This window comes from Montipora foliosa, chromosome 12, assembly GCF_036669935.1.
Source record: "Montipora foliosa isolate CH-2021 chromosome 12, ASM3666993v2, whole genome shotgun sequence".
In the NCBI taxonomy this organism is placed as follows: domain Eukaryota; kingdom Metazoa; phylum Cnidaria; class Anthozoa; order Scleractinia; family Acroporidae; genus Montipora; species Montipora foliosa.
Window position 1 is genome coordinate 11,748,047 of NC_090880.1, and position 12,500 is coordinate 11,760,546.

Genomic DNA, 12,500 nt, shown 5'->3' on the forward strand with positions numbered 1-12,500 from the left:
ACAATGATGTATCAAAGTACAGTGTATTTAGTTTTTTCAAATACAAGAATTGAAGAGTTAAGGACAGTGCCTATTAATTCAAAGGTATTTTTTCCCCGATTTGTGATTATGCAGGAAAGGTAAATCTTAACCCTTTAACGTCCAAACTAGCCTAAACCAGCCAGACTTTGTATTTTACTCTGTCTAACGCCAAATGTTCTATTTTAGCCATCCATGGGGAACCTCTGGGAGTCAATGGGTTAACAAGTGTTATTGAAATCCAAAAAGAAAATTGGGGGTAACCACGCATTTTTCAAAGATAATTCATGAACAATATTTGTAAAAAGCTTTAAAATACAAAGCAATGTATGGCATTCTTTCTCAAATTGAAGCTTAATATCTCTAAAGAATGCATGGTTACCCCCAATTTTCTTTTTGGATACCAAGAAAACTTACAAAGATCTGCATAGTCTTATACCGCGCAAAAAATTAATATCCCTGCATCAGTAAACATCGGCGATAAGAAATCCGAGTATCTGTAGATGCGCAGAACGTATGCGCAATAACAATTTAGTAGGCACCGTCCTTAACAGATTTTACTCTAACACCAGACAATTTTATTTGGCAATTGGAGGTGTCCTAGGGTGTTTGAGGTGTCAATGCGTTAATGAGTAAAGGTTATCTGTGGGTTTCAGACTAAAACTACATTGCACAGTCACAGGGCCCTTTTCTCATCTGTTATCTCTGATGCTTGATGTGACTGTCTGTTGCATTTATGGGTCATAATAATTATTATTGTTTGGCTTATTTGACTATGTGACCGACAGTTTTTCACTATTATGCTACGTACTGAGTTCTTTATAATTTATCTTAGCTCATGTCAACCATCTGCTTATGTTTTCTTGGGTAGTAAAAGAACTTTGTGTCCTATTCCGTCTGAGTCCCTCTGAGTTGGTTGAAGAATGGATTGCCCATGCAACAGGCGTTGGCTGTAATCACGAACCTACACTATTAACTCTGGTAGAGTTTGAGCGTAAGGTAGGTTGTAATTAAGAGAAAAGCACAAGTAGTAGCAAAGTGGAATCTGCTTAACCCTTTTGTTTCCAAAGAGCGAAGGTGAAACTTCTCCAGATATTTTAGTCTCAAAGGAAAAAAATTCAGTCGCAAATCCGACTATATTGGTTACAATAAATATTTCAAGCTCCTAAATGAAGCTTGTTATTATGGTGGAGATATCTAACATTAAGTCAAGTATCAGTCTATCATTGTAACTCCACCAGAAGTGGGTGTGGTGAAGTAAACTCTTGATTGTTTTCTTGTAGCAAAGCCTGCCAAAAGAGAGGAAACGTTCGAAGCAGTTGAGCATAAACCAAGAAGACACCAAGCACTTAATGTTTGATAAAAATAACATTGATGAACTGTATCCTTTGATTCCCTCAGAGTGAAAAGTGGCAAATTTGTATTCTCAAAGTAGTTTTGGGTATGGCTCTAGTACATTTACCCAGCTAATCTGTCACGAAAGTTGAGAACACAAAATTGTTGTGTTTTTTTCTGATATTGGTGTAATTTTTGTGTATATTTTCAGCAAATCATTGAATTATAATTTTATTCAGACAAACACTTATAATTTTGTGCCTAAGTTACTAGTAAAAAAGTTGAGAAATTGGGTCTCAGTATCCCTGTTATGCTTTCTACTCGCCTTTTATTGTCTGTCAAGACTCATTACATAACCATGACATGATGCCATTAATGGTTGTGTGATACTGTGACACTCCCTTTGCCAATCTCCTCTCCAGGAACGTATTGATCATAGCAGTCTTTCTGTTGTCTCGGGGCAGCTGCATGTAGTTTACAAGTGTTTTCTAGCTCTGCTGGTATTTGTCTGGAGTGGGCCTTAGCTTTCTGACATGTTCAGAAACTACTTCTGGCAGGCAAAGCTCACAACCATATTTGACATGATTAACAGTTACATGTAAACAAACTTCATGGGTAAACAAAATGTAACACTGTGTTTTGGGTTGACTAAAGGATGCTGGATCTTTTTGCCATAATTACCAAAGGCATGCAGACGTCACAGTCTAGCTAGTGGTCATAAACATACTTTGAACAACAACATGCTTTCTATCGTATTGCCTCCATTTCTACCATGCCATTACTTTCTGGATGGTATTGTGCAGTTCTTGTCTTCTTAGCCTGTGTAGGAGGCAGTTTGGTGAATTTTAGACGCTTCTTTCCACTGGGGTTGACTTTCGAGTGATTGTTTTTTAATTATGGTCGCTCAAAAAGCTGGAACGAAGTCAAACCAGAAAGCAAGGGGGAAGCAGTTGGAGTGAGAACCCGCCTACAATCACCTCTTCCGAAACCTCCCATTTCCAATCATCTGTGACGAGTTCCAGGTTTTTGCATGGCCATAACTAAAAACTAATCACTCAATAGTCAAGCCTGGTGGAAAGAAGCGTCTAAAATTCGCGAAACTGCCTGCTATGCAGGCTATTGTCTTCTCTGCATTGAAGAGGGTGTACATTTCTTAAAATAGTTCTTCAAAATTCTGGCCCTGGTCAGTGTGAACATGCTCATGTGCTTCCTACCTTGCAAGATATTTAATGTCTGATACCAATTTGCCCACAACTGCCTTGCCCTTTGCTTTGCAAGGGGTCATACTGGTGGCACAAATGTACAAAGTCGTTTTGTTGGCCATAATTTATGGTATGCATGCCAAGGAAACAGTGTCATATTTGCACTAGGGTCCAGTTCATTCACAGTCAACCAGCTGGAGGTTCATTCTAAAGGGCAGTAAGAATTTTTGTTATCATCAATCTGTGGAGTATGATAAACTGCACACAAGCTCTGTGACTATCCCCTGTCTCCAGGCAAGGGTAATGTACAGCCTGGTTTGACTGTAAGAACTCCTCAGGGAGTTTTCTGTTGGCCAAGTGAAACTAAGTACAATCATGTAAGCAGTGCCTAGGTTAGGGCAGTATTTTAAGTTATGGGCAGTGCTCCTGTGCGTGCAGTCAATGGTACATCTTTTACGTAAAAAGAACATTAAGAGCATGGTGCCAGAATAAATTTATTTTACCAAATATCACTGTTGGTGTTGTGTTAGCGTGAACTTTGGACTGTGTAGGCCGTGCGCAATAGGGACTGGGGAGAGATGGAATAAAACATGTCAGTCGTTGATTAACTTAGTTTCGTCCTGTGTCTTAAAGTTGGATAACGCTTCATGGTGTCAGAAGTGGGATCTTCACATTAGCTTTGAACCTTCGCTACGCTTTCATCGAACTGTGAATTAACCGTTGAGTTTGTTTGGAAAGCAGAAACAAAAAGGACAAACAGGACAAAGACATGTCAACCGCCGAGCACGAGGTTTCCCCCGGTGCGATTTCCTCGCAGCAAAATCCACCGCCCGTAGCTCAAGCACTGGAAGCCGCACCAGAAATCCAACCGGTCGCAAACTTTCAAGTCCCGCCACCGGCGAAAATTTCATTCAAGCCGGAGGACTGGCCGAAATGGATTCAATGATTTGAACGCTTTCGCAAAGCCACTGGCCTCGAAAAGCGAAGCGGCGAAAACCAAGTAAACATGTTAATTTATGCAATGGGCGATCAAGCTGATGACATTTTCCTTTCATTTGAGCTCACAACTGAAGAAGAAAATGATTACAATCAGGTAAAAGGCAAATTTGAGAACCACTTCATTGTGAAAAGAAACGTAATCTTCGAGCGAGCGAAATTCAATTCCCGAATCCAGCGAGAGGGGGAATCTGTTGACAGCTTCATCACAGATTTGTATGGCCTTGCGAGGTACTGCAATTTTGGTGCGTTGAAAGACGAATTGATCCGAGACCACATTGTTGTGGGACTACGAAATCGCGACCTCTCGGAAAGGTTACAACTCGATCCGAAGTGAACTTTAGAAAAAGCTACAAACCTGGCAAGACAACGCGAATCGGTAAAACACCAACAAAGCATACTTGATGGTGGATTTAAATCGAAATCAGTGGAAGTTGACAGTATCGCTAAAGGAAGAATCAAGAAAAAGGAGAAATTTCCTACCAAAAACTCTCCGGCAAAACCCAATTCAAGCCAAAACTCAAGTTCAAACAACACGCTTTCGAAATGTTCAAGATGCTTGGGAAAGCCACACCCAAAGAAAGTCTGTCCAGCCCGTCTTTCTAAGTGCAGAAAATGTCAGAAGATAGGGCACTGGGCACAAGCGTGCAAGAGTTCAGCAAATCCAAAATCGGGAACTGTTTTTGAAGTTGAGACTGAGGAATCATTTTTCCTCGGTGAAATAGTAGAGTTAGACGAAGTGCAAAGCAATAGCAAGACACCATGGACTGCCACGATATCGGTAAATGAAAAACCATTGCTATTCAAGCTTGATAGTGGTGCTGACGTAACAGGGATTCCACTCCACAATTTTCTCGAATTGAGCCAAGCACGGTTACAACCTACCACCAAGGTTCTACTAGGCCCATGCAAATACTGAATGAACTGTAAGGGAGTGTTCAGAGCTCGTCTTACCAATGAACTTAAGTCCATCGAAGAAGATATTTACGTTGTAGAGGATCTGGCCCGACCACTCTTGGGCAGGAATGCAGCAGCCAACCTGAAACTCATAAGCAGGGTGTGTGAGTTAACCAGTGACGACCACAAGGCAAAAGTAATGCACGAATATCCAAGGCTGTTTACTGGTCTGGGAAAAATGGAAGAAGAGTACACCATCAAGCTCAAAGATGGATCAAAGCCCTTCGCCTTGTCAGTGCCAAGGAAAGTACCAATGCCACTTTATGCTGAGACCAAGAAGGAAATTCAAAGGATGCTTGAAACTGGAGTCATCTCACACGTTGAGCAACCAACGGAATGGTGTGCGCCAATGGTAGTGACCCCCAAGCCTAATGGTCAAGTAAGAGTGTGTGTTGACCTCACAATGCTAAATGAGTATGTACAGCACGAGAATCACCCGTTACCCTCAGTTGATGTCACCCTAGGAAAGCTTGCAGGAGCGAAGTACTTCACGAAACTGGATGCAAATTCTGGATTTTGGCAAATAAAGTTGTCAGAAAGTTCAAGACCAACAACCACCTTCATTACACCTTGGGGTCGGTATTGCTTCAACGTTCTTCCCTATGGGATCAGCTCAGGTTCCGAGAAATTCCAAAAGTGCATGGGTAGAAGAATCCTTGAAGGATTGGAAGGAGTTGAATGCAACATTGACGATGTCCTTTGTCATGGCCCTACCCAGGAAATACATGACAGAAGATTGAAAGCAGTTTTAGACCGCCTGTCCGCAGCAGGCGTGACGCTCAATATCGACAAGTGCATTTTTAGTGCCCCAAAGATCAAGTTTCTTGGAAACGTGGTCAGTGCTAATGGAATTGAAGCAGATCCAGACAAAATAACAGCTATTGTTAACCTCCCAGCACCAAGCAACATTCATGACGTGCGTATATTCCTCGGTATGGTGAACCATATGGGCAAGTTCGCAGAGCACTTAGCTGACAAGACAAAACCTCTTCGTGACCTGATGCAGAAAGAGAGCCAGTGGATCTGGGGACCGCCACAAGAGAAAGCCTTCCAAGAAATCAAGTCTAGCTTAACAAAAGCACCAGTCCTAGCATTATATGATCCCAACAGAGAAACAAAGATTTCTGCTGATGCATCATCTTTTGGACTGGGTGGGGTCCTCCTTCAAAAGCAAGATGATGAAAGCTGGAGACCAGTGGTATTCATATCCAGAGCACTCACCCCAGTGGAGTGTAGATATGCGCAAATCGAAAAAGAGGCCCTTGCCTTGACCTGGGCATGTGAGCGATGCAGTGACTACATCGTGGGTAAATCCATCATTGCAGAAACGGACCACAAGCCACTGGTGCCGCTCCTTACAAAGCGTGCACTCAATGACGTCCCTCCTCAGATACAGCGTCTTCGGATGCACCTCATGCGTTTCCACTTGAAAGAAGTCATCCTTGTGCCTGGAAAGGAAATGTACGTGGCTGACGCACTCTCTAGAATCCAGCCAACCAGTTCTGAGTGTGAGACCTCCATAAAGGAACAAGAGATGAACATATATCTCGACAGTGTACTTGACTCACTCCCTGTGTCAGACATCAAGTTACTATAAATCAAGGAGGCTCAAGATGAAGACACCATTTTTAAGGAGATTAAAGATTATTGCCTTGAGGGCTGGCCGAACAAGTTTAATCTTCATGATGCACTGAAACCGTATTGGTCAGACAGAGGAGAGCTAAGTGTAGTTCAAGGAGTACTGCTGAAATCATCAAGAATTGTTATCCCATCATCCCTGAGGTTAGAAGTCCTCGACAAGCTACACGAAGGACACCAAGGGATAACTAAATGCAGAGAGCGAGCTAAAAGTTCTGTTTGGTGGCCAGGTTTAAGATATACCAGATACAAGATATGGTGGAGAACTGTAAAATCTGTGCAAGGCACCGAGTAATCAGGCCAGAACCACTCATGCCAACACCCTTCCCTGAGCGTCCGTGGCAAATGACTGCAACTGATCTCTTCGAACTCGATCACATCACTTACTTGATAGTGGTTGATTATTTCTCTCGCTATGTAGAGGTAGCGGCAATGAATAAGACAACCAAATCGTCTGAAGTTATCAGAGCGCTCAAGGCGATCTTTGCACGACACGGCATTCCAGAGGAAGTCAGGAGTGATAACGGTCCACAGTATGCATCAGCAGAATTTACCCAATTCACAAAGGACTGGGGATTTAAACATACAACAAGTAGTCCCCGCTTCCCACAGGCAAACGGCGAGGTTGAACGAGCAGTGAAGACTACCAAGTCTCTTCTGAAGAAAGAGAAAGACCCAACCAAGGGACTGTTAGCATACAGATCTACCCCACTTGCTTGTGAACACTCGCCAGCAGAGCTACTCATGGGACGGAAAATCAGGACCACCGTTCCAACTCTTCATACAAATTTGGCCCCAAGTTGGCCTGACATCGACAAGTTGCGTCAAAAAGAAGCAGACAGCAAGGACAAATTGAGGACCAACTTCAACCAGCGTCACAGATCTGTTCCGCTAGAGCCACTACAACCCGGCACCCAGGTGTACATTAATGACGGGAACACTGCAGGAACAGTTACGGGAACAGTTGCCAGTGCAGCAGAAACACCAAGATCCTACACGGTTGAGACAGGTAGAGGCACAGTGAGACGGAATCGATCACACATCACACCAGTTCCTGGAGACAAACCGTTTTAAATCTCAGACAAGATCTAGTCATCGTTTCTTATTTTTGTTTGCTGTCTGAGATGAGAACCTTAAGTTGTTTGTGATTTTAAAAAAAAGTTGTTTGTGACCTTGGAAAGGGGAGATGTTGTGTTAGCGTGAACTTTGGACTGTGTAGGCCGTGCGCAATAGGGACTGGGGAGAGAAGGAATAAAACATGTCAGTCGTTGATTAACTTAGTTTCGTCCTGTGTCGTAAAGTTGGATAACGCTTCAGTTGGTACCTTGACACAAAAATCCATATAAAGCATAAATGAAGAAGATGAGCAATTGTTTGAATGCTACCAAACTCCTGGAAAGGTCAGTCTAGGATCTTTCTGGATTGTTGAGGATTTTTTAAAAACTTTCAAGGAACTAAGATCTTTTAAGATGAAGAGCTCTTGAAAATCTTCTATGGAGATTTGAGAGACTTTTAATGCCTGAATAAATTTTGTAAAAAACTTGCAAAGATTCAAGTTTGTAAGGGTAGTATCAATCTTGACAAAATCAAGCAAGAGTCTTTGTAGAGAGCTTTCCTATGATCCTAAGTACACATAGTTGTAGTGTGTTCAGATTTGTACCAAAATACCAAGGGAGGAAATGTAGAAAATGTGCAAGCATAGATTTGTATTGTGTCAAGATATGTTTTCTGTTGTTTTCTTTTGTTATAATTGAGCAGAGAAAAGAAAAATGAAAATAATATTTTGCCATTACGTTTCTTAAATAAGGGTGCTGTTAAAAGGCCACATACAACTCCAGAAGCACCAATAAATAAAAGGCACACATCTATTGGACGAAGCCCCAGCCCTGCTGTGTTCTCTACATCCACCTTCTCTCCTGTGAGGTATTTATTATGAGTTGCAAATGAAAGGAGGTTGACAATTCAAAACAAATACATGATAGTGACAGTGTGAATCTGAAAACCAGGAACACTTTGATTTTATTTAAGCATTTTGCATTGTGCAGCAACCAATCAGAAGTGACATAAAACCACAAATTAATTACTATTACTGGTTGCGGTTTAGTTTTCGTGCACATGGTTGGGTTTTTACTTGAAACACAATATTTAACATTTCATAAAATTAATATTTTATGTGGGCATGGCTTTGGAGCTGTTTTAACAAAACTTAAAAAGTGTAATCCAGACATCAACAAAGTGTGTCTAGGTGATGGCCACCTCTGTCTCATCAGACTGCCCAAGTCTGTACATTGCTGCTTAAAGGCAGAGTTACACAAACAAAACTGATCCAAATAGTTATACGGAATAAAGACGTCATGCTATAAGGGCACAACGCACGCATGGTAAATCTTTCAATGCTTATTTTGACAAGAAGCAATTTGAAACACGAGAGGCATAGATAATAATTATTTTCAAAGGGCTTCTGGGCTGCTCTGTGTCTTAATTACCTACATGTACTAGGCCAGTTACCAGATTGTCCCGTCAGCATTCAGAAGGTGTTTTACTAAACATGGCACTTTCACTAATGAGCATTTAGCCAAAGGGGAGGGCCAAGCCAACTCTATTTTTGGCTTCACCTTGAATAAGCAGATTACATGTATCAGACAACATGGTAAAAGGGGGATTGATTGCTGCCATCAGGGGCTTTTTAGTGTACAATTTATCGCAGAGCTCTGTATGCATCCTCGGTTGATTTACAAATCATCTGCAGGTGCCTAAGGCACTATGCCTTTTGTAGTGCGTCCTTTTGTTTGAGCAAGGGTCAAAGGCACCCCAGTCACCTCTAGCTGTGCCCCTGTACACTCTTAAGATGTGATGATAGTATTTCATTTAATCACCAGTACGATTGGAAATATCATTTAAATTACTGTATTTTAGTTAAACTTTCTTTAAAATGTAAGTTTACACTGATCACATCCTTTTCAAATACCAAAACTGTGGTCAACAGCAAGAGCATCACCTTTGGGATAAATAAGAACACCATATGGAACATACATGTATTAGAAATAACAGTTATTTTATGGGTACAACCCATTGCTTTTAACAGTGCCACTCCATCAGTAAAGTATGGTTCACGTTCCAACTCTGGAGAGGTTGTATTTACCTTTAATCCAAGTGGTGCTGATCCTGAGCAGGTTATCAGACAACACATTCCCACATCCGGCCTGACAGTACAGCATGCAAACCCAGAAATGGCTTTAGTGAAAAATTACAAGTACATGTTCCAAAAACAGGCAGAGAAAGCTGTTGGTAAGTAAACTTGTTACAACATTTACAACATTATCCATGTTTCGTTAAGTAATGTTGGTCTTGACAGTTTTACAATGACATTGTGATAAAGGCTTTATTGGTCCTTACTGGGGTTTGTAGAATGGTATTGCACATTGAATTTTAATGTGTAACTCTGAAATTGTCCTGTTATTTATAAATCATTATTTTAGTCCGAGACCCCTTATATCTTATGGAACTTGTAATTGACAATAATAATAATATTAATTATTTTATTGTGACCTCTCATGCAAAAACGTACACTAATGGTTTCCCATTAAATGGCTGAAGCCGTTGTGTACCCGTTGAAAACATTTACTAAAGCGTTGGAGGCATTGAGAAAGCCGTTGGGATTTTTCCTTTACCCATTAAAAGCGATGAGAAAAGCAGTTGGAAATATTTGTCCCAAAGCGTTGGAAAAAGCCGTGGGTGTTTTTTCCCTTACCCCTTGTGGGGTCGACAACTTGTTGACGATGAAAAGTCAATGCATTCTTCAAAACAGACTAGCATGTTCACCAGCTGGGGTTTATATATTACTGTTGAGTGAGACAAAAGTAAACACGCATGAATGTTTAGGATCTATAAAAAGTGACACACACGAACCGACTGATAACAGTGGACACACTAGATCATTATCGCCAAAGACAGTTTATAGTTTTTGTAATAGAATATCACTATTTTCACTTTATGGGAAGATGAAACAGGTTGTCTGAAATTTTTGAAAATCTTTTCTGGAAAAAGGTTCCGTTTCATTTAATTTTCACCCGAAATTTTGGAATAATTGCACCCTTTGATTTGTTGAAATAATTGACAAGAGCAGTGTCATGCAACATTTACCAATTTGATCAAGCTAAAATTTGCATACGTACTGCGGTGTTTGATATTTGCATGTGGTAATGCAACGCTCAGCAGTGAGTTGTCTTTCAGTCACTTGTTAATAAAGACTTAATTAATTCCAGGGAACATTTTGTTTGTTTAAATCAAGGAATAATTGAGAGCATGGTAAAAATAAATTATCACCTTGTGAACAAGCTCTGTGGTGGAGAAAATCGGCTCGCGAGCAAAGGGAGCTGAGTGCACTTCGCTCTCTGATTTTTTCCACATACTTTTTCTTCATATTGGAGTTATTGTGGGGTTATGTAACGCCAAAAATCACGCAAAGTTTCAAAGCCTGATCTTTGCCAATTTGCAATAATTGACATGGATATACTGTAAAACAATTGAGATGAAGAGTGAAGTTCGATTTTGTCTGGACTCAAGGTGTTGGAATTGTCTAGCTGCGCTCTAGATGTTTTGATCTCATGCACCTCAGCCACTTGTGGCGTTTGGTTGTTATATCAGCCTTTCCCATGTCAATGCCAAATAACGTTGATTACAGCCGAGAAATTGACACGGTGCAATGAGAGAGAGGTGAAGTTCAAATTCGTTTCGACCTGGAGGGGTGTAATTTTGTAGCAGTGCTGTAGACATTTGTGCTCCTAGCCACTGAAGGTTTTGTAATGTCAGCCTTTCCCACGCGCTCTCCAATAAAGATTATCATGCCTCCACTGGTTACCTAAACTAAAGGTGTTCAGCTCCTTGTTCGGGAAGGGTTGAAAATATTCTTCCAGAGCATTGTAAAGCGTTGAAAGTGTTGAAAAGGGTTGGAAATCACAAAGAACCGTTAAAAAAATGAAGCCATTCGGCAAACTGTTGAAAGCGTTGTGAAAAGGCGTGGAAAAAAACAGCACAAACTGTTGGGAAAAATTTTAACCTGTTGAAAGTTTTTGCGCACCCGTTGAAGGCGTTGAGAAAGCCGTTAGCTGTTAGCTACCTGTTGGTTAGCCATTGGTTTTTGCCCGTTTAACACAAAACCGTTTGTATACGTTTTTGTGTGAGAGGTCACAATTACTTGATAAATGTAGGTACAGTAATCATAGAGTTTTGTTGTTCTTTCAGTACTTAGTGATCTTATTGATGATATGGCAGAAAAACTACAACAAAGTTTGAAGGTTGAGGAGTTTTCTAACTTGTCTGTTCAATCTCAGGTCAGTTGCTTTTCAGTCATCTTCTTTAATCTTGTATTGTCTTATCACTAAAGGGCAAAATTACGTAACAATGATTGGCTGAGAGAGAGAGAGAGCGTAATAACTTGATCCTGATTGGCTGAAGGTGCTTTTTTTTTACTCCTGATTGGTTGAAAAAATAATTGGGTTGATTTCTCTATCAATTCCAAGGATTTGGAATAAAGGTTTGGAAAATCAAAGCTGAAATTCACTTTTTCCATCAAAACACTTTAGAGGCACAGCTACTGCAGGGATTTGATTGAAAAGATGGTGGAGTTTTCTAAACAAAATACCCAAGATATTCTTGTGCAATAAAGGAATTATTTCTTTTAATGTGAAGGAGGAAGTCCCCGTCATTGGCCGAATCTGCTGTGATTCAAATGGAAAACTGAATGTGCAGTCTGTACTTTTAGAAGGTTCACAGGAGCTGTCAGGAGGAACAAGGGTCAAGTTAGACCTTTCGGAAGTACGACAGTTTGCACTTTTTCCAGGCCAGGTAGTTGCTCAATTAAATTAATGCAGTAACAAAGCCATCATCATTGGACGTTTTCACACTAGAGACAGATAATCCATCTAGATGGTAACCAATCTGATACATTTTCCGTGTAGGTGTGAATTCAAGATGGATACATGGTCCAATTTCCCTCGTCACTGATTTACATTAGATGGATAGACCATGCCTTTGAAACTCAGGTGCAGTTACCAATTCAGTCCTGATTTCACATAGTCAGTCGCTAGTGTGATAGCGGCCACTGTCGTTACAGTAATTTACGGAAAAAAATGATTAACTCCAGTTGAAGTTTGTAAAGGACTTACTAGGTTTAAGTGATGGCAAAATCTTGGATGTTCTTGTTCATTGTACAAACTCAATTTCAGTAGGCAGAAATGTTTTTTAAAACTTGTACTTCCCCTCATGTCACCCGTCAAGGCTCAGGAGGGCTTTGAAAATGGAAGTGCTTAATTAAACTGGTTGAAAGAATGCTTTGAATTAAAGAACAAGAAG

General features: G+C 40.7%; 1 protein-coding gene across 1 annotated transcript in view; it reads left to right on the forward strand.

Annotated features, from left to right (window-relative positions):
• LOC137979886 (DNA polymerase alpha subunit B-like) overlaps nucleotides 1-12,500 on the forward strand; it is a 34,324-nt gene that overhangs the window by 3,845 nt on the left and 17,979 nt on the right. Inside the window, exons 2-8 of the mRNA XM_068827200.1 lie at nucleotides 890-1,017; nucleotides 1,302-1,399; nucleotides 7,495-7,546; nucleotides 7,954-8,069; nucleotides 9,232-9,434; nucleotides 11,391-11,479; nucleotides 11,838-11,993. Of these exons, the coding sequence (XP_068683301.1) occupies nucleotides 890-1,017; nucleotides 1,302-1,399; nucleotides 7,495-7,546; nucleotides 7,954-8,069; nucleotides 9,232-9,434; nucleotides 11,391-11,479; nucleotides 11,838-11,993 (842 nt within the window). The remainder of the gene's footprint in view (nucleotides 1-889; nucleotides 1,018-1,301; nucleotides 1,400-7,494; nucleotides 7,547-7,953; nucleotides 8,070-9,231; nucleotides 9,435-11,390; nucleotides 11,480-11,837; nucleotides 11,994-12,500) is intronic.